Raw genomic sequence first — 21,844 nt, forward strand, 5'->3', positions numbered from 1 at the left:
TCAAATGGAAAACTGTCGTTGGACACAAACACCTTTATCATCACATCAGTGGACTCTGCAGTAAGCAGCTCTGCTTCTGTCTCACGCTGCAGCTGCCCATTGTTTCCTCTCTGCCTCCTCAAATTAATCTCTATTCTGCTGCTCTGCATTCACTGTCGGCCCGTTCCTCTCCCTCCATATCTGAACCGGGCCTTTCTTTTCTTCAGCCACATCCCTCTTGTGTTTAGTCTCCGTCCCCGGAGACTTTGAGCGCTGACCTTTTCTTCTGGTGAATCCTCTCGCAGTCCCACTGCAGGTCTAATTATACAGCCGAGCTGAGCTTCATGTTTTAACAAGGTCTCAGTGATTGTCCTACATTTAGTGGAGTGTGAGACTTGTGCAGAGATGCACATTGATGAGTAAGGCCGGGTATATTCGGCCAGGTCACATTTTGGAGAACCTGTTCACCTTTATTCTTCGATCTTATTTGACACATAGAACCAACATTTCTATACCCATGTGTCCTGCTGAGCCTCAGTGGGATCATGTTGGCAGCTCAGGGCTTATTGCTGTATGTATGTATGAATGACTGAATGTAACCAGTCCATTTACCACATCTTCTCCTCATTTCAGGTCAAACTTGTGAACATCAGGAACGATGACATCACTGATGGAAACCCCAAACTGACGCTGGGACTCATCTGGACCATCATCCTTCACTTCCAGGTCTGTGCCCTTTACTTCTCTCGCCGAAGCCTCCGACTCTGTCTGAGGAACAAACGCTTAATCGCTGCTGGAGAAACCTGAAGGGCAGCATAATGAAGTAACACCACACCAATTCATTACACCTTAATTTAATTGTGGCCCTTGTCATTCCTAATGGGTCAATTTAAAATTGAGTGACGAGCCGCGATGAGCTGAGCTGCATGTGTGTGAGTTTGAGCAGATTAAGCAGAGGTGACTTATGCAACAGAGGTTTGTTTCTGGTTTTTTTCACACATTCTGACTGGAAATCAATTAGTGTGCGAGTTTTCTGTGAAATCCCTACGAGTTGCACTCCTGGTATTGGATTCTTTATGAGCTTCCAGTTTGTTTCTTTGTTTCAGCGCTGCATCAGTTTGGATGCAGTCTTGTCTTTGCAGGGTGGTGGTGTTGTTCCTGAGACGCTTGTTTCATAAAACTCTGGTTTTAAATCTGGGTTTTTCCTCTTGCTCACGCTGTTCATCTCTTAATCTTTCACCTTTCTATCTCCGTTTGTCAGTTTTCTATTATTCCTATATTTAAAATAAAAGTAACATCAGTCCATCCATCTTTGTGGACATACTCGTTACAGTAGCAGCCTGTGACCACCAGGCTGTGCTGTGAGGATCAGAGAGAGAAGTGATGCTGCCAACCAGTTGCCGTGGAAACAGTAGTGCATGACACCCCTTTTCAGCCAGTTTCAGTGGGCATGACTCGGCAGAACATCGAGTTACAGAGTTTTAGTATTGAGATGACGAGACGGAGCGATGCATGAGGAGAAGGAGGGACACTGATGAAGAGCGGAGGAATGAAACGAGCTGCTGGAGCAACGAATGAACGGAATGAAACGGGGATAAAGACGTGCAGGGAGGGGGTCTGACTGCAGAGCAGCAGTTCACTGAGTTTAGGAGATGACGACAGCTTTAGATTAAAGCTGCAACGAGAAAACACACACACACACACACACACACACACACACACACACACACACACACACACACACACACACACACACACACACACACACACACACACACACACACACACACACACACACACACACACACACACACACACACACACACACACACACACTCTCCCTCTCTAAAAATAGGTTGTATTAACTATTTTCTCTAGATAATTTGGCTTTAAGGTGGCTGTGGTGAAAACACACCCTGCGGGATTAATGCTTTCTCAGATTTATGCTGCTGAAGCTCATTTCAGCTCAGCTTCAATAGAGGTGAGAGTTCCGGTGTTGTGTGTCCTTCACAGGGTCACTTATTCACCAAAGACTAAAATCACATTTTCAGTCGGTTTGCTCGTTTGAATGCCAGGTCGCCCCTGTGGCTGCCTGAGCAAAGCTTCTAACACCGAGTTGCTCAGGTTGCGTCAGGGCACCCGGTGTAGAACGTGGGTCAAATCAAACATGTGGATGACGAGACCTGCTGTGTTGGAACCTAAAGGGAGCAGCCAAAAGGCACCTTCTTTATAAATGTCTATATACTGTTTTTGACATCGGTGTAACACTACTTACTGCATGATTGCACAAGAAATGTCACACTGTACATTTTATTAAAGCGGAGAATAGAAAGCTCTTTGTTCCTTTGCTGCTATTTTCTCTGTGACTGAGCATGACACAGTTGTTTTCTGTTACTAAGACATGTCGCTCACACCAGCAGAGAAATCTATAATTTCCATGTAATTCCCACGGGCAGTCCTGGACTGATGATTGTCATTATGAAGAAGTAATTTCTGGAAACCGGCCTCCAGGTCTATATGTATAGAATACGTGTGTGTGTGTGTGTGGGTGTGTAAATGAGTTATGTGTAGGAGCCGTCACTCACAGATCATTTATCATTTGGGGGTCATTGCTGTTGTTCATCATCATCAGATTAGATTACATGAGAGGCGCATCCTATGTCATCTCCTCTGAATTTACACCTCAGGTGATTTAGGAGAAAAACTACTTGTATAAAATGTCCTATATTTTAGATTGCACATTTTCGTCTTAAAACTCTTAATCCTGCTTCATTGCTTTCAGTAAGTTGCTCAAGGCTGCTACAGGAAACAATAATTGAAAATAATCCGGTACCTAACTAGCTGTCAGCAGAATTCAAACATTGAAAAGAGTCTTGCAGTATCTATTCATCATCTCTGGTCTCGTGGTGTTATAGTGGTGAGCACCATCACCTCTACGGCCAGAATGTCCCCTGTTCAAGCCCAGGCAGGTTGCTTGCAGGTATTCTGCCGAGCCACTAGGTGCCACTGTTGAGCTCAACATCAGAAATGATCTTACTTGTTGAAATTCTCCATCCTGGAGTTCAGATCCTCCCCCAGCCGCTCTGTTTTCTCCTGTGTTTGGCTGAGCTGGCTGCTTGTCGCTCTTTATCTCGGTAAAAGTCCAAACTAGTGGAGAGAAATTAATATTGACCAGTTCCAGAGAGCTCAGCGGGGGGAGGCAGGTTGTTATTGTTCGGGGGTGCTAGTTCAAGCTTGTAATGCAAGTTTATTTCACCATCAAAATCTTTTCATTCTGATTTGAACAGTAGTGGCCATTTCAAGCAGTGCTCCTCTGTTTCTATAAAGCTGAAGTATGTGGATCTGTATCAGTACAGTACACAGTTGCAGCTTGTGTTTCACCCGGGAGCTTGCAAAATTATTAAAATTACATAAAAAGAAATGGTGGAAAAGCCTAAAGCGTGATCAGTGTTTATATTTAGTCTGGAAGAAAGATTTTAACACAAACTTCTTTGTCTAAAAACAGCTGTTGACTCAAGCAGAGCAAAAACAACCTGGTGGCAATCATGAGGTCTGCAAAGACGGACTACTGTTGTTTAGGTATATCAGTCAGTTACAAACCTTTCTACTCTATTTGTTTGTGTTTGGGGCAGCAATTCATTAACCTGTGGTTGTCTGTGATCCCCTGGGATTGTGTTGTAGATAAACCACATATCTGTAACTATTTTTAGACTCTTCTGGGAGGGAAAACAGGTCGAGGACTCGCGCTTTAGGAACTATATACAGTTATACGTCATAGTTGGCCCGACCCACCACGGCAGCTTTTTGAGTGCTCACATCTGAAGTGTAACCACACAACGACAGAGCTTAGTGGAAAGCGTCATCACTGCGATTATTTCTTTAACCGTGGTCACCTCGGAGATGTTATAATGTAAAGACTCTTCCAGCCACTCCGAGCACAGATGGAGCCTGTATTATTATAACTAAAATCTCAAGATCAATCACTGCTCTTCAATGCATCTCAACCAACCAAGGAGCTGTGAGATATAGTGTGTTTGGTGAAAATGTGGGTTCAGGCGGAGGTCTGATTACCGCCGCTCAGGATGGCATGTGGCCACAGTAGAGGGGATGAAAGCCTCTGGGAGTTGATTAGTGCTTTTTTCTCATTGGTTCACATGTTTGTGTGTGTTGTTCACTCGTGCTTTGGGTGCTTTTGGTTAATGAGGAAAGATGGATTACTGCTGCTTTCACCACTAGAGAGTGCCTCGCCTTTTGGTGGGCTCCGTCTATACATGTTCCTGCAAAAAAAGAAAAGCATTAACAGCACTGTGTGTGCAGTGGTGGAAGGCCCGTGTCACTGCAGGGTTGGGGCCACATTGCGCTGTATAGGATCACATGTACGAGCTGTGTGATTCAGACCATTCCCCTGTGATGGTCGGTGGAAACCAAAAGAGACTTAGAGACTGTATATTGGAAGATTAGTATTTAAATACATTCACGTATATATATTCTTCTAAGAATCTTACTGAGTGATATCAGTCACATTTCTGTTCTAGGGTTTTATTTTTCTATTCATTTATTTGTTTTAGTAGTTGTTCATTTGTTTTATGGTGAGTTGCTCAATCTCTCACAGAATACAAAATGTTTCCAGCTTTTAAAGTCCAAGATAATAATGTCCCACTCTCGAAAGATATCATTTACAATAAATACAACTTCAAAAAGAATCATGCAAGGCTTTATGTATTGCTTGTTTTTTTAAAAGATAGTTGTTGTAACATGATATTGTCATGTGGAAGAATCAATACGTATAAACATATATCTATATATTGTAATACAGAAAAACATTCAACAGGTGAATTTGTCAGTGTTCGTTGAGACGTCTTATTTGAAGTCAAGTAAATATACAATTTTGCATATAGTTAGTTAAAATAACTTATAGAATAAAAATACAATGCAGCAGGTAAAAATGATAGAAAGCAATAATTACAAAATGATTACATATTGAATATCTTTAAGCAATAACCTTTCCCTGTATACAAACAGGATCACACTTTCTCCACAGTCTAAACTTGTGGTGGAATAAAACAGGAATATTCCTGTTTGTAGAGAACTGACACCCTGCACACACTGATAAGTAAGATGTCTTATCTCAGCAGAGCAGGTGGGAACATCAACACTAACAAACATGTGAGTCGCACGGCACAATCCTGCAAGAATCAATCTCATCCTCTCATTTAAGCATATAATCTGATGCAGAGCTGGATGGACCTGGATTAAATGCGTTTTTAGAACAGGCATTTCATCATACTCGTGCACAAATCCTGCAAATTTCGTGTTTCTGTAATTGTGCAGCCCCCCCGCCCCCCCCATGTCTAAACTCTTCTTTAGCCGCTCCCAGTAACACCCTCCTTTGGTTTTGGCTTTCTTTACACTTTCTACCTCTTGCCTCCTGTCTTTACTCTTCACGCCAGAGCCATTCATAACCTGCCGCCTGACGGACAGGTGCATATTGAGGGGAATAGATGGAGAGAAACAGATTGAAGTGCTTACCCACTCCTCGTTTATCCTCTGAGACGCAGCGGTCTGATTTAGATTTCATTTCTCTTCTGCCGGCTGCTTTTTTTATTTCTCCCTCCCTGTTGCAGCCTGTCATTCAGGAGCAGTTTTGGGTCAAGTGTGTGTGTGTGTGTTTGTGGCATAGAAAGCTGCTAACAGCCACAAGAGAGAGAGAAAGAGAGAGCTGGAGCTAAAGAGAGAGGGAGGGAGAGCTGGAGCTAAAGAGAGAGAGAGGGAGGGAGAGAGAGACGGGAGTGACGAGGAAGCGGATAGGAGGAGGAGGAAAGCCAAGGAGGAAGGGAGGGGTGGATGGTGAGAGTGAGAGATCGAGCAGAAGAGTGTGAAGCTGCAGCAGCCGGGAGATAAAAGCTTTTCTCTCTCTCTCTCTGCCGGCGTCTGCGAGCTCGGGATAACGAAGCAGAGCAGAGCCAGTCGAGACAGTCGGATCCAGGCTGCCTGCCATCACTGGAGCTCCCGGCTTCTACTCGTCTGCAGGCCTCAGACCTCAAATACATGGCAGGACAAGACTCACTGGTGGACGCGTATGCAGAAGGGCTCGCACAGCTGACCGGGGGACCGCCCAACCTCACAGGCACAAGCACACACTCGTGCTCCCTCCTGGACTGCACACACACACACACTTGCTGTTTTCCTCCAGCCTCCACCGTATCAATCGGATCAATCCAGCCATGCTTGTCTGAGGGACTTTAACTGGAGACGCCCTGTGTTCCTGGTTTTACTCCTCCCTCCGTGTCTCTGCGTGAGGGGACATCGAGTGCGGACTGTCCGGTCCCCAACCTCCGCCTGTGTGCTGTGTGATGTTCGGGATTGCCCTTCACTGGACTCTGAATCCCTTTGGCTGTGTTCCAGATACAGTGCGCATCAGTACTTGAAGTAGGTCTGCTACCAGATCTGGATCTTTACGGGCGACGGAGGACCGCTCTAGTCTTCTGTCTGAGTCCAGCTTCAGTTCCTACCCCAGGTGCTTATTCCTAATTAGATCTATAGGACATGAGGAACTATTAAGAGACAAAAGGGCACCAGAGAGGAAACCCAAAACGACAACCAAGCTTCCCTTTCTTTCACCTCTGTGTACGACCTAGTCTAAAACCTCCCTCTCACCCCTCCACCTCATGCAAACTGTGGATTTTGTGAAGGCTCTTGTATCGTCGCACTGCACCACCTGATGAAGGGGAAGCCCGCCTGAATAACAGGCAGGTTGACAGCAGGACACAGGGAGTTTATGATTGGATATCACCGGGGCAGAATTCCCAGGCAACTTCATTCCCGGGGAGTCTGACATTAAGGCGGCGGGGCATCTTTCTGCTGGTATCCAGGGTAGAGGCATGTGATGCTGAGCTGTCTGGAGAGATCGAGGTGGAGCCTGGCTGCTAACAAACACATGTTTCTGAGCCACAGCGATTCCACAGGTATCTTTCACCCAAAGATAATCACGATAAAGACCATTGATCCTCCTGACAATCTTGTTGATGGGTGAAGTAAACAGATTCCAACATATTGGCAACAGTTGCAGGTGCAGACCAGGCAAATTCATCGACATGCTGCATGAAACGCCAACTCAATGAGAGGAATAACTCGTGGGAGGATGACCAGGAGAAGCATTGGAGCGGGAAGCTGATGCTCTGATTGAGTATTTAACAAGCTGTCGGAGTATTGGCTGAATCTCCCTACAATCTGGAGCAGCATTGGCTGACTCCACACTCTGTCCCCCACAACCAATGTGGACCCTGTGCTGCCTCGGCACAATGAGACACTGAGCCTGCCGCTACTACGAAGGATATCAACGGAATCAACATTAATACTACTTCCACCAGGAGGAAACGTGACACATTGGATTTCTGCCCATTTCAAGCATACTTCCCGCCCCTTGCACTGCAATAACATTACCACAGTCGTGCAGAGGCATCATTAATGCATGAGCTCAGATAGATGCTCTAAGAGTATATTGAGCTCCTGGATGATACCAGCACCTGAAACTGACTGCAAACTCTAACATCTTTGTTCTGGGAAGGAAAAGAGTTGAACTGCAGTGTGCTGTTTTTCTCCTTTCACCAAGAAGCGTGCATCTTCAATATACAAAGGAATTAAAATATTGAAGCAAAAATGGAGCTGAGACCTTCACCAAAGCCATCTTCACTAGAAATCCTGCAATAACTCCAGATTCAGACTGACACACTGTGGCGTGCAGTATGTGGAGCAGCTGGGGTGTCACTAATGAGCTGAATAACTCTAGACTGCACTACATATTCTCTCCCCCTCACTCATCTTCCTGCCTGACATGTTGCCTCACGCCAGGTAACCGCTCACCTGCCAGAGACTCGGTGATCAATCATCCGGCACAAGCTGAATTTATTCTCCTCCCTCTGCTGACATAACTGCGTCCTTCTGTCCTTGTGCTGCGACCACGAGTCAGTTTATATCAGAAAAACAAACAAAATAAAGCAGCGAGCTGTCTGCACAAATACCTACACTGTTCTTACACATCAGGGTCTTTAGCGAGAGGGCCTGAGCGTGGCTGCACTGCCTGAGTCTGAGTCAGGTCAGGTGAAGGAAAGAGGAAGGACGGGAGGTGCACAGTGAGCACGTTAGCCTGCAGATGCCTGCCCCGTGACCACACCAATAACTGCCTGAGGAAAGCACCGACCCTCCCTCGTCCTCGATCTGTCTTCCTATTCACCAGCTGCTGTTAAAGATGGTTCCACAGAAAATGGAACTGAACCTGTTCTATCTAACTTCACATTACTCACCGGTGTCAGATTATTAAAGGAGCTGCCAGTCAAGTTTCCTCTCCAGGTTCTCTCTTTTTTTTTTTTTTTGGTTTGAGGAAAAGGACGTTCTCCAGCAACTGTAGAATAAACCTGTGAACCTAAATGAACGGTATTTCATATTGTTCATGAATTTACTGCTTACTTAGCTGCGGTTTCTCAAACGATCTTATTGAAGACATGGGGAACTCTATGGGTTGTGTCAGGCCTCCTCGGGATGGGGAGCTCGTGGGAGCACCGCCACTTTCACCAAAAAGGCGTCTGCGATTCAGACGTAAGCACAGGGGCAAGAGGAGCAGGAAAGGAGAGGCGGAACAAGAAGAATATGAGCGGCGGAGAAACATTGGGAATGATGAAATGGATGAAGACAACGTAGACGAGGATGACAAAGGAGCACCAGTACACTCATCGTGGACCCTAAGAGTGCCTGATGCCCAGTCCACACTGTACAGATCAAGTCCCCACAGTCTCACCCCGGGCTCCAGTGTTGGGGGACTTTTGGGCAACAGGCTTCTCGAAGTGTCCCCAAAGCCAAGCCCGGCCTGGAGAGGCGTCTTCTGCTTACCAGGAGAGGAAGACTCCGTCAGTGCAATCGTCGACGTCTCCAGCATCCCGAGCCAAACCACCACCACCACCCCAGTCAACACAGCCCCAGCCCTGGGCAGCACCACTCCAGGCGGAGGGAGGGTCTGTCGTGTACGTGAGAAAGTCCAAGGGGTTCTGGAGAAACCGTGGATACTCCGGCAGAAGAAGGAGAAAAAACAGAAGGGAAGTGCAGACAAAGATGAGAAGGAGCATGGAGGGGTAAAACCAGACGGGACATCTCAGGTGGTGGAGACGCCGTCAGAAAAGGAGCGTAAAGGTCGAGTCCACATACGTGAAGTCGATGGGAAACTTTGTGTGGTTCGCACCGTGTACCCAAGTGACTTTGGCTCTCCAGTGTGGAGCGGTGAAAGTGGCGGGGAGGTGGAGGTACGCCTAGAGTCGCTGGCGCCATCTCCAGTTACAGGAAACATTCTCAAAGTCCAACTGTCTGAAGAAGACATGGACAAAACCAGAATATCTCCAGGGGACCTCACCTCATTGAACCAGCCACGGATTCAAGAGGTCTCGGCTGGCAGGGGATTCAGGTTGGACTCTCCAGCTCGTGGACAGGAGAGGTCCTCACTTTTGGAGTCGGGCTACGCCAGCGACTTACCACTGACCTCGCCAGAAACGGCAGGCACCACTCCCAGCCAGACGGACTGGGGAGGGCTGACCAGCAGCTCCTCTGAGAGACTCGACTCCATGATGGAGAGTCCTCTGTCTCTGCAGCAACAGGCCGCTGTCACATGTCTGCCACAGGTTGGTGTTCTCACTCCCAGACATCAAATTTCTTCCAATGCATTACTACTACAGGTTTTTTGGTTGCTTTTTTTTTTTTTGCATTGACTGACATTCATTTCCTTTTGACTCTAACTCAGCTATTCCCATTTTCTTAACCATAACCAAACCTCAACTTTGGTTTGAACTTCTGTCTGCACATGAACATCAATTGATTTTTTTTCCCATTGGGACCTCAATTATTGTCCACACAGCAGTTCTAACTCTGAAATGTGTGTATGTGCACAAACCAGAAACACTTGAAAGATGAAACAGACATAACATTATTTGTGAACAAGCTAACCGTAAAAGGAGGGGAAAAACTAATTCTAGAACACATTGTACATTTTTGTAAAAAAAAGAAAGATCTTGCACAATGAAGTAAATTATCTCAATCTTATAACGCTGCAGCAACTGTAGTTAAAGTGCATCTGGAAAAGGAAATATCTATATTTTTAGAGGTTGTTTTTATTTACAATATGCTGGTTTGGGACCAGGTAACATTCAAATACTGCAATATTGAAACTAGCAGAAAAATAGGCAGATTAATAGGAAACGCATTAATCCGTGACAATCTCACCTTCCCTCTCTTTATAATTGTTTGCAGTGTTTGTGTGTTTCTCTCTTCAGAGCTGAGTGCTTCCGTGAATGTTTTCACCATCTCACGTGATTATTTCATCAGTCAGTTCTTTGAAACAATAGCAGACGAGTTCCCGTGGCATTCAGCGCTAAAGGGGAATTGCATTTGTGTTGCTCCGCGTCTTGATGTATTATGCCAGTAAACATCCATCTATTACCCTCTACCTTCTCAAATGTGCTGCTTCATGTACCCGTTTCAGAGAAGTGTGGTTGTATTTTAAATGTTTTACAGGAAACATGCAGTCAAAGCACTGTTTTGTATATTCTTTATCGTTCATGTTTTCTGACTTTGAAAAATGTATGTGTTGAAATATATTCGTGTAGTAGTTGTACTTTTTTCTGCTTTGTGGTTCTAATGTGATTTTCAAAGCACAATTTTAGTTCTTGACTCCAGATGTTTAAATCTACTTCTTCCCTCATGCGCGGAGGAATATCATCCCGTCAGGACGCTGTTTTCAAAACCGGTGTTCCATAATAATCATAGAGGCCGCCTTGTGTGGGTTTAACGAAGTACGCGCGTGTGTGTGTGTGTGTGTGTGTGTGTGTGTGTGTGTGTGTGTGTGTGTGTGTGTGTGTGTGTGTGTGTGTGTGTGTGTGTGTGTGTGTGTGTGTGTGTGTGTGTGTGTGTGTGTGTGTGTGTGTGTGTGTGTGTGTGTGTGTGTGTGTGTGTGTGTGTGTGTGTGTGTGTGTGTGTGTGTGTGTGTGTGTGTGTGTGTGTGTGTGTGTGTGTTGTTATCAGCTCTCCACTGTACGTCTCTCCCTTGTTTCCTTCTTTGTTCATGTGGTCTAATCATCCCAGCACAGGCCGTCTCTCCATTCCTTTCCCTCCTTTTGTTTTCTGCTTCTCACCATGTTGCTTTTCTCACATCACGTCTGCTCGAGTGTGAGAGACGGACAAGACGAGTGTGAGTCAGAGAGAGACGGGTCATTACGTGAAATGACACGGTTTCCTTTTGTGCAACTCGACACTTTCTCTCTGGACTTCTGAGTTCAATAATGCATCATCTACTTTTGTTCATATCTTATCTGATTTGGACAGTTTTTGCCATTTTAATCACGATAATGATTAACATATTAATAATGATCACATATTGCTTTTCCTCAAAATGAGTAAGCACGATATTAACAGAGGCCAAGACATTAAAAACAAATAGACAATTGATTATGGAAAACTTGCTTATTTTGTGTTCTAAAATTATTTCACTTGGAAAATTCAAAACAATTTTCTGTGGGAGATTAACTCTGCACATGAGGTTGGATGAACTTTTTCTGCAAAGTTATTTGTTGCTTGGCGACGGGGTGTGTTTTTATTGATGTCAGTTTTAGAACGTCACCATCTAATACACTAAACTCTGCAGCCGTTTACACATCCAGTACTCATTTCTTGTACTTGACGCCTCAAAGATCAGGGTCTTCTAATTGGGCTTCATGTTTCAAACACACCTTCAACACCTACCTAATACCAAAATCCACGTGTCACTTCAGCAAATGTCACAAGACTTTTTTTCTTCTTCTTTAGTAAAGGTTTAATGTGTAGTATTGACAGCAAGATGTAGTAAGAAGCAAAGTTCTCCAGTAAAAACTGTCCATGCTGAGATTATAGCGTGCATTCAGGCAGGTGGGAACGTTCCCATCTGGGAACGTGTCGCATGACAACAACGTCGTCATCGCCCATAAAAACCAGCACGAGGAAGGTTGATCTCCAGGAGACTGAACAGTACATTTTCACACGTTTCAGTGTGAATCAGTTCAGACAGCGAGCGATTCAGATTTACCTCTTGTTGCTCTCCGTCACTAGAAATAGAACAATGGTTGCATGGTGCATTAATATGAAGCACAGTTTCATCTATGTTGCCATGTTTGCTGACGTCAACCCTGCTTTTTGAATCTGTTGGAAACTTCCACTGTTCCACTGGGGTAGTTTTATTTACACAGGCTTCCTTCCTCATTTGCAAGCACACTAATTTTAATGCTAATGAAGAGGTAAGTGAGTCAGAGAGATGAAAAGATAGAAATATACAGAGACATGCGGTAGAGAACCAGGAAGGAGGAGAGAACCTCAGCTGCTCAGCTCTCCTTCACCTTGAGAATGAAAACGCTGCTGCAGTCACTGCAGCGTTTCGCTCTACAAATATCAGCCCATTTCCAGGACACCCTGCAGTTTGTCCACATGTTGAAGTCAGGAGTGCTAAGTGGTCCCCGATTCTGCCGAGTCATGAGAAGCACACATGCTCTGCAGAGATCGCCATCTGACGGCGTTTTACTGTTCAATGATGATCAATACTCTCGTCTTCAGTGCGTCTGTGATCGGCTTAAAGTGCAGCTGTCCTTTGTGGGTGTGTTTCCCTCCTCTGCATAAAGAGGGATTTTAAATGCGCATTCATCAGTCAGACGGCGGCTTCATTGAGCCTCGAGGGGATTCCTTCCCCACTCTGAAAACATCAATCAGATTTATCCATGAAACATTCCTACTGTATGTGACCCTACCCAGCAGTCCTTGGTCTGTCTGTCCATCCAAACATCTCTCCTTATTTTTAAATGCTTTTAAACAGATGTTTTATAAGGAGATATGTCTTATTGTAGTGCCAATAAAACAACATTTTTTATCTCTTTATGTCCCCATCCTCCATTGTTGCCACCTCCCTCTGTACCTCCTCCCCCTCCATCCCTCCCCTAATCTCCCTCCCACCTCTGCCCACGAACTTCAAAGAGGCCATATTTCTAAAAGAGGGCTGGTCCAGAGCCTCAGGGCGCTGGATGTTGTGACGGGATCATAGCTGCACTGAAAAACGCTGCTAACCTCGTCTGGTCTCTGTAACTGTCACACAGCTTGTAGCTCAGCTGCACATGAATAGACACACTTGCCTCATATATAGAGACATGCAGTACAAACTAACGCCACAACGCCACGCTGAGCACAATAAACACTTGTGAAGTGAAATATACTGTAACCTCTGGAGCCTGCAGTTATTGTGAACTATACTTACCGTGGGTAGAAATTAGCTGGTGGCCTGTTGTTTTTTCCAAGCTTCAAGATGGTGTAACGATTAGTACTCGCAGTAAAAATGTCCCCAAGTGTAGTTGGGGGGCCTTTCTAGGGAGAGTTTGCGTGATGATTCCTGTGCACGGATAAAAAGAGATGAACTTCTAATGATGTGGTTTCATACAAAAATGGGAGTAAATGTACAAAGGTGAGTAGATTGCATTATTGTTAGTGTCTTGGTTTTAGTTTGATGAATCAAGGCTTCACAGGAGTTAATTCACTTAATTAAACAGTTAGTTTTGGCTTCGTTTGTGCACTGAATACCCAGCAGGCCAATTAGGAAAAGGGATATGAAGTTAAGCCATCCTGCTTTGCAAACTGCTGAGATTACAAACTCTACGGAGTGTTTAAGTATTGAGCTCATTGGTCTCTGTTCATGTGGTCAAGACGGTTGTGATGAACTCGCCAGGTAGTGTTGGTTTCATCAATAACAGAGCATCTATCATTGAGTGCAGCCCGGGCAGCATGTTTTCCTCCAAATAGCAAAGGTAATGAGTCCTATGTCTTCGGTGTTCGTGTTGACAGACGTTGCTGTGTTGTTGGAGACATTTGAGCTGTTTGTGGTTCACTTAGCTGAGCTTTGCACAGTGTAGTGAACGATACTTCTGGCAATCAACCTCTCATTCTGACATCAGGCAACAGTCTAGACGCAGCCGAGACACGTTGGTCTGACCTCTGCCTGGGGAGAGAAGTCAGTAAGAGAACGTGGATTGATAATACAAAAGTCTCTGGAACTATTATTTTTTGTTTAACTGCTTCTGGAGTGCAAAACTTTGGAAGCACATAGATCTCCATCTCCTTATAAACAGGCAAAAGCACAGGTTTTCTTGAACCCACAGTACGGCACATGTGCACTACAGTTTTTCGGAGACATTTCTTACATACGTCAGATACTCAGTGAGGCTTCATGACGAGCAAATCAATTAAGACTCGTTTGCATCATGTATCAATATTTTCCATTACTTTGGTTGTCTCTGAGCTACCGTCCTTTTTCAGAACGGGTGGAATCCCATCGTCTCGGGGTAAATGATATCAGATTAGCCTGAGTGTGGCTACTAGCAGCACCACAGGCAGCGACATTTGTCGTTCAATGCTGGTTCATATAATAATAATAATAGTAAGCAGACTTCTACATAAATAAAAAAAAATAGATAAAATAAAATTGATAGATGTTGAATTTAACCAGCATGTCCCTGCATGTTTTCTTAATACAGTGAATACAGTGTCAAACTTACCTTTATCTACGAAAACTCAGTTAAACAACTGAATGCGATGTAAATGTAATGAAGGTACCATGAGTGTATTAGTGTAATGATGTAGTTATTATTGTTGTTAATGTCGGAGGTATTAGCATTACTGATTAGTGACAATTTGCAGTTTGTAAAGCACCGTTGAGGCATCTTTAACTGTTATAGTCTTTAAACTTCATGGGGTGTGTATTTGTCATTTGCAACGTGCGGGTTATGTTAAAATATTCCAAATTTAAAGTTCACCTGCATTTCCAGGAGGTTTTCTTATTGATTCTTGTCTGCACATTGAGCTGAGAGACTTTCTGTACTGTGGTCAGATGATACAAAACAAACATGAGAAACAAGCCTGTTGCTGTTAAGGGGGGCTTCTTCAGTACAGTTCAATCTCCTGGTACCATCATTATATGTTCACACACAGTATAATAAGCTCTCTGTGCAGATGCAGGCCCCACACTGCGCCGTATCAATATTCAGTTGGAGGATTACTTCTCTGCAAAGGAGGATGTGGTTGCATACAGAGAGGCTGAATCAAAACACACAGCTGAGTTCATATCTGTGGATTCCCTGCTAAAGTCACAAACGCCCTCATGTTTGCCGTCATAGTTGGTTTACTGTGAGAAATGTGGACATGCTGGCTGCATCACAGAGGCCTGAGTGGACGAGCAGCATGAATAATGGCTGCTGCGGTGTGCCGTAATAGACCGGAGTTAGTGTTACTGCCTGCCATTAAGTGTCACAGTTCAGTGCCGGAGACATGGAACTGTTTGAACTTCTGTTTAATCATTTTGAAATGAGGCATTTGTCATTAATGCAACACGCGTCTGAACTGTGTTCATACATACATGAGCTTCTACAGTAGGAGACTCGGTGGCAGAGGTTGGACTCTGTGGATGTTACTTGATGTGAAAATGGGACGTTTGTGCAGTTTGCGGTAAGAAATTGCTCCCTTGCCTTCATCCTCTCCCCCGTCTCTCCCTCCTACTTTTTTTGGATGATGCTGCAGTCTCCTGGCTCACACTGGACATTCATACGGCTCTACATCAGCAGCAGAGCGACAGGGAGGGAGGGAGGGAGGGGGAGAGTGGGACAGTCAGTGAGGAAAGGAGGAGTGACAGAGGAATACTGATGAAAAGAACCACAGCCAAGCACTGACAGTCGCTGTGAATACGTCACTGAGCTTTTGTCACTGTGGACAGATTTAGCTAAAGAGTGCAATTTATGAGGAAATAGAGAAAGAGGAGAAAAATAGCTAAAGTGGTGTTTTCGCTAAACAAAGCTGTTGTTGGTGTCCATGGAGGTCTAGTTTCTCTTCAGAACCACGTACTGTAAATATACGTTACAATGACGGCCAAAAGCTTCTTTATTACCAGGAACTACAGTGTTATAGCAGACTGGCTGTAACCTGCCTTCACTCATAGACAGCTCCAACAGTCCATGACCCTGAGTTGGATAAAGCAGTCAAGAAGAAGAAGAATGGATGGAAAACGGCATCACTTCTCGCCTCATCCTGGATATAAAGAAAAATCTCGTAAAGGCAAAATTCAACACAAAAGATAAAGCGAAGCGAGGCATCTATGTTAGTGAGCTGACATAAAGAGCCTCATGGCAGCAGGTAGAAAAGACTTCCTGTACCTCTGTCTTAGCAGTTTATTGGGGTGTGTTAAGATCTTTAACAAATGCAGCATGCCCCTGTCATTGTTCACAATGACTCTCAATAGAAAGTATTTCAATATCCGGACTTGAACGGCTCACAGTGGCTCTGCAGAATATCAGCAATTTGCCCAAACAAGCATCAAATCAGGTTTAAACCATCAACAGCATTTTTTTTATGATTTTAAATCTGACTGAGCACCAAAATCCCGGAAATACCCGGAAGGAAATGAGAAGGCCGAGCAGATTGATCTGCAGGGAGGGAGGGAGGGAGGGAGGGGCTAAACAAGGTGTCTGGATGGGAGGGGTGCCAGTTAATGAGGAGGATATGGAATCTGGAGTGAGCAAAATGTGAAAGAAAATGATGCATTAATAAAAACAGCTGCCTCTCAGATCTCACACACACGAAGAGTTATTATTCATCCGAGAGAGAAACGAGGCGAGTGGAAGAAGCTGGCGGGTTGAATCAGAGTGATGGACGTATCAGAGACGTGTGGTGGTTTTCTGCCGAGTCATTCTGTGGGATCGTTTTGTCGTTACTGTTGTGATGAAGCTTGGAGACGGTGCATTCGTGGAAAGATAAAACAGAATAAATGAGACGTATTGAAACCTCATGCTGAAGTCTAATGATTTAAAAAAAAAATAATAATAATTTTTTATGTGATCTCCATGATTCATTGCCTTTGGACAAACTTTGTCTTCCTCTGCATGTCTGCAGGCAGAAATGGTGAATCCAGGTCTGATCCTCTCTCTCTTGTGTTTCCCTGCAGATTTCAGAGATCTACGTGAGCGGAGAGTCGGGCGACCTCACCGCCAAAGAGAAGCTGTTACTATGGAGCCAGCAGGCCACCGAGGGCTACCCCGGCCTCCGCTGCGTCAACTTCACCTCGTCCTGGAGCAACGGACGCATGTTCAACGCTCTGCTGCACAGATACAGGTCAGAGCCAAAACTTCTCCCAGTACCAAGTTACTTTTTCAGGACCAAACGTTTTCTGGAGGAAACTGCTTTGGATGATAAAACTAACGGTTTGAGAGAGCGAGACGGCTGCTCTGCAGCACCTCATGTGTTTTGATTTATGACAAAATGATGCCAACTCCACTGAAACTAATTCCTTCATAGCGATTCGCAGCCATCAGCTCATTACTACCCACATTACAGTAACACATACTTTACTGCAGTGTAGTGCACACATTACCTTCAGCCAAGATTATTACTTTCTAGTGGTATTTTATATGTATTAATTTGTATTTTGTTGATTACTTTGCGTTTCTCGATGAGATGCTGGAATTTTTATTTTGTTTGTTTGTTTTTAGGCCCGACCTGATCGACATGGAGGTGGTGTCACGACAGAGTAACCAAGAAAACCTTGAACAGGCCTTCGAGATCGCCGAGTCGTTGGGGGTGACCAGACTGCTGGACGCCGAGGGTGAGACTCCTGAACGAATGAAAAGACGATTGAGTGAATCAGATCTTCACACACACCGTTGATCTAATGTTGTTTTTATGAATGAACTGAGCAATATTTGACCAACCTGAGAGCAGATCCGAAAACACATTTCTGGAAGCGCCTGCTGTTTATAAACCAGGATGAGAAAATGCCACAAAATTAACAATTACACCAAATAAAGTCATTATAGACGCAATTCATTATTTTGGAGTTTCTTCACTTTTTCCTTAGATTTTCTCTGTTTTTCCCCCCTCAGACGTCGATGTTCCATCCCCAGACGAGAAGTCGGTCATCACTTACGTCTCTTCGATCTATGATGCCTTCCCTAAAATCCCAGAGGGAGGAGAGGGCATCGCTGCACACGTACGGCACATTCACCTACTCACCCCATTTCACTATTCCCTAGGGTAGAAGACATAATTGAGTCATACAATACATTCTGTAGGAAATCACCTTCCTCTTCCTGCCTTTTTTTCTGGACTTCCTTTTAACTTCTTTTTAATTAGCATCCGTTTTAACGTGGTCATTTTTCACTCCCGACTCAGCAGAAACTTTATTCCCTTTGAGTTTGCAAGTCAATTGTGCAGCTTCCTGAGTAACGACCTGCAACTTTGAAATAGTGATGCACTTAATTACACAGTGTTCCAGTCATCTATTAAAAATTACTTTCTGTTGGAGGAAAAAAAAAAAAAATGTGGCCAGGGAGAGGAAGTCTGTGAATCTAAGAGATTTAACCCCGTCCTCACCCTCTCCTCTGTCGTCAGGAGGTGGATCAGCGCTGGGCAGAGTATCAGTCCCGGTTTTCTTCTCTGCTCCAGTGGAGCCGCCAGCATACGGTCATCATGGCCAACAAGAACTTCCCACAAAACCCAGTGGAACTCAAGGTGAGCTGTCACTTGTGCCTTCTCCTGCTGATGATGCAATTTCATCGGTTTGAGAGCGACGAACATGTTCTATCTCCCTTTTCCTCCAAACATTTGTTCTAGAACATTTGTATAGAGGAGAAAATGTTTATGTGGGCGTGGTCCAACAGTTTGTCAGCCTGTTTCCATGACGACTGAGCGTGTCATTTTCTTTAAGTTGTTTTGTCATGTGTTCCACCCACATTCACACCAGAGGTCGGCCGTTTTGACTCACACTGAAGTGCAAATGGCTTGTTCACACCCACCGTATCACACCACACTACATCCCAAAAGGTCGACCTTAAGGGGCCTGGTGTGGAGGTGTCAGTAAACGTGCAGTTTGAGCTGCAGTTACTGCAAATAAGGCTGCATGGCCTCAAGCAGGGTCCAAGATTTTATACTGCCGAGTTGGCTGATTGCAGCCTCTTTATGTTTTCTCCTCCATGGTGACTGAGTCAGCAATAGACATTTTCCCAGTAATTTTAACAAGGTGGACACTTTACTATTGACCCACAATGGCTGCAATCCTAAAATGAAGGCGCTGCCTGACAGTCAAATAACATTATTCAAACGAAAATAAACATGTGTTTATACTAAGATCTTGCTCCTTTGTGAGAATATATTCCTCCAAAATATGTTTGTGTCACCAAACGTGATCACATCCTGTTGTAATCTCTGGTGTTCCAGTGCAGTTGCTGCCACAGCGTCATGTTGTGTTTTTATGTGCAAATGCAATGTGGCTTTGTGTTTGAATTGAATCCATGTTTATGTTCTCAGGTTCATGTCTTCAGTCCCAACAACATGTAGCCTAGAAGAAAGAGCGCTGACGAGCAATTTTCTTTTAAACCCCGCGGGAACAAAAGAGCACCACGCGTCTTCAGGTTTAATGACGTGGACAACTTGAGGTGCAGGTGTGAGGCGAGCGCAAGAATTTAGATCAGGAGAAGAATAAATAGGTGACGGGTGAATTTGTTTGCAAAAAAGGTTTTTTTTGTAAAGTGAGATGGACAGCAGTTGTGTTGAACTCGTGGATCACTACCGTGTGAAGATAAACAATCACATGTATGCAGTATGTATCTTTAGATTACTATTGATGAGCCTGAGCACTGAGATTACATGTGTGTAAAGTTTAATAACTGCTATTATTATAGAATAACACATTGGTGCGTAGAAGTACACAGTGGTTACACACAATTGCCTCAAGGGTGTAATAAAAACAAAACATATTAAACTGCACACAGCGTGTAAGAGGGTGAATTCTGCTTTGACTGAACTTGAAAACAATAGAAATATTATGTTAATCCTAAACAAATTCAGTCGTTCAGCTTTAAGCAGCAGTTGCTCGTTTCCACACGAGCTTTTCTTATAAATAACAACATAAATAGCAGTTAGCTTCACTGCTGTCTGCAGGTTATTAGTTTATCTTCAGTATTTTTGCTGCATACATTTCTTTCATGCAGCTGTAACACTATAATTTTAGAGCATTTACCTCCCACTTATTGACTTTGCTCGTCATGAGATTGACCCGCACAGAGCTGACAAGCTATTTTCCCAAGTTATTCTCAGTAACTGGTGCAGTGGAGGGAGGCTTCCATCAGATCTCTGCTGTCTGTGCACAGTGTGATGGAGAGGACAGTCCAGGTTTCTCACGTTTGATGAACGTTTTCCCTTAAACGGCTCCAGTTTGCAGCCGGTGACGGCGATCTATCCAACCAGCCTTGTGGCGACGCTGATCGATCCGCTGACGCTCATCAGCTCCTTTTATTCCCGTCTTCCTCCAGGCACTTTACAACGAGTACGTCCATTTCAAAGAGACGGAGATTCCTGCCAAGGAGATGGAGAAAGGTCAGATTGAACACCTCTATAAGCTGTTCGAGGTAAGAACTGAGACTTTATTTTTTAACATCTATTATTCTTATTTAATTTCGTTGAACTCTGTGGTAGTCTCCCATTAGAATATCAGCCCGAGATTTTCAGTGTGTGTCGGCAGTTCTTTGACTTAGTTTTACCTGTCATGCAGCTCTTAGTTCATCTGCTTTCAGCTTGTTGCTGAGTATGAGAGGCCATCAACAACTGTACAGACTGCTCTAAACCTGCAAACTTTTCATTAAATAAGACTTTATACTGTTATTTTGTATTATTCTAGAGGTATTTTTTGTACTTTCATTCATTTTATTAGCCATTTTACTCATCATGTGGCTCTCAAAGGTCCATTCATCCAGTCCTGACTTTACTCAGTGTTCCTGATCACTGTTGGTAAACTGCTTCTTTGGTTGTGAGATCAGATTTTCTCGTTTACATGAACATGTGATCAGATTCGTCTGCAGGTTTATAGGCACCAGGGATATTCTCTGCTATCCTCCCGTGGATCAATCCCATAATGCTTTGCCCTGTATTAGCCGTTGGTGGCATCATGCACACATAAATCCACGTTCAGCTTCACTTGCATTGAAGATGAATTTGTCACCGTCACCGATGCAAACTTTGTGGTCAAAACTTTGAACCATTTAAATGTGATTTTATGCATCTAATAGCGGAATCGTTGGTCATTTTTTCTCACAACACCCTGCGTGAAACGTTACCTGCTGACACTACCGAACACACATGCACACGAAGCTCCAGAAGTGGGAATTAATCTGATATGCTGTGTACCTGGACTCTAATCAGATCATAAACAGATGTTGCATAACTGCAAAAAAAATCTAATAACTTGTGCTCTGTGCAGTCGCAGATACGACAGATTTTCACAGAGTTTTGTAAAAGGTGGTGTGTAAATCCAAGTTTTCTGTATTAGTTGAAATAAGAACATGGTGTCCGTGGAGTTTGCAGAGCTGATGTGCATCATGAGGTGGAGCTGACGGGGATTATTTCAGAGAGACTCGGCCTGGGAAGTTTTGTTTCTGATGTGTGAGAAAGTTGAGTCATACTTTTGTCTCCTGGAGCGACGCCGTTTCTGTTATTATCAATGCAGGAGACTGTTGAAGTGAAGAAAAACACATGACGGCTGATAATAGTTTGACCTTTGTGCTTACTCAGCTGATGCTACTGAAGCGTTTGTCTGTGGTGTGACTTATGATCGCTGATCAATGTGAACACTGCTAATGAAACATTTCACTGTTCAGTCGTGGGTGTTGGCCTGTGTGAGAGAAAATGGAGCTTTATTTATGCTGAAGGCAATTCTTCTACCAGACAGCTGCAATGTACAATAACTATATTATGAATATGATCTAAATGTTTATATAAAGTACAT

At 44.1% G+C, this 21,844-nt stretch overlaps 1 protein-coding gene across 1 annotated transcript in view; it reads left to right on the plus strand.

Moving 5' to 3' along the window:
• macf1a (microtubule actin crosslinking factor 1a) overlaps window positions 1-21,844 on the plus strand; it is a gene marked incomplete at its 5' end in the record, with an annotated part of 210,032 nt that overhangs the window by 98,296 nt on the left and 89,892 nt on the right. The window contains 6 exons of the mRNA XM_080485773.1: window positions 613-705; window positions 17,015-17,181; window positions 17,559-17,671; window positions 17,949-18,055; window positions 18,457-18,576; window positions 20,376-20,471. Coding sequence (XP_080341899.1) covers window positions 613-705; window positions 17,015-17,181; window positions 17,559-17,671; window positions 17,949-18,055; window positions 18,457-18,576; window positions 20,376-20,471 — 696 coding nt within the window. The remainder of the gene's footprint in view (window positions 1-612; window positions 706-17,014; window positions 17,182-17,558; window positions 17,672-17,948; window positions 18,056-18,456; window positions 18,577-20,375; window positions 20,472-21,844) is intronic.

The sequence above is a fragment of the Lipophrys pholis genome (genome assembly GCF_963383615.2).
Source record: "Lipophrys pholis genome assembly, chromosome: 17".
In the NCBI taxonomy this organism is placed as follows: domain Eukaryota; kingdom Metazoa; phylum Chordata; class Actinopteri; order Blenniiformes; family Blenniidae; genus Lipophrys; species Lipophrys pholis.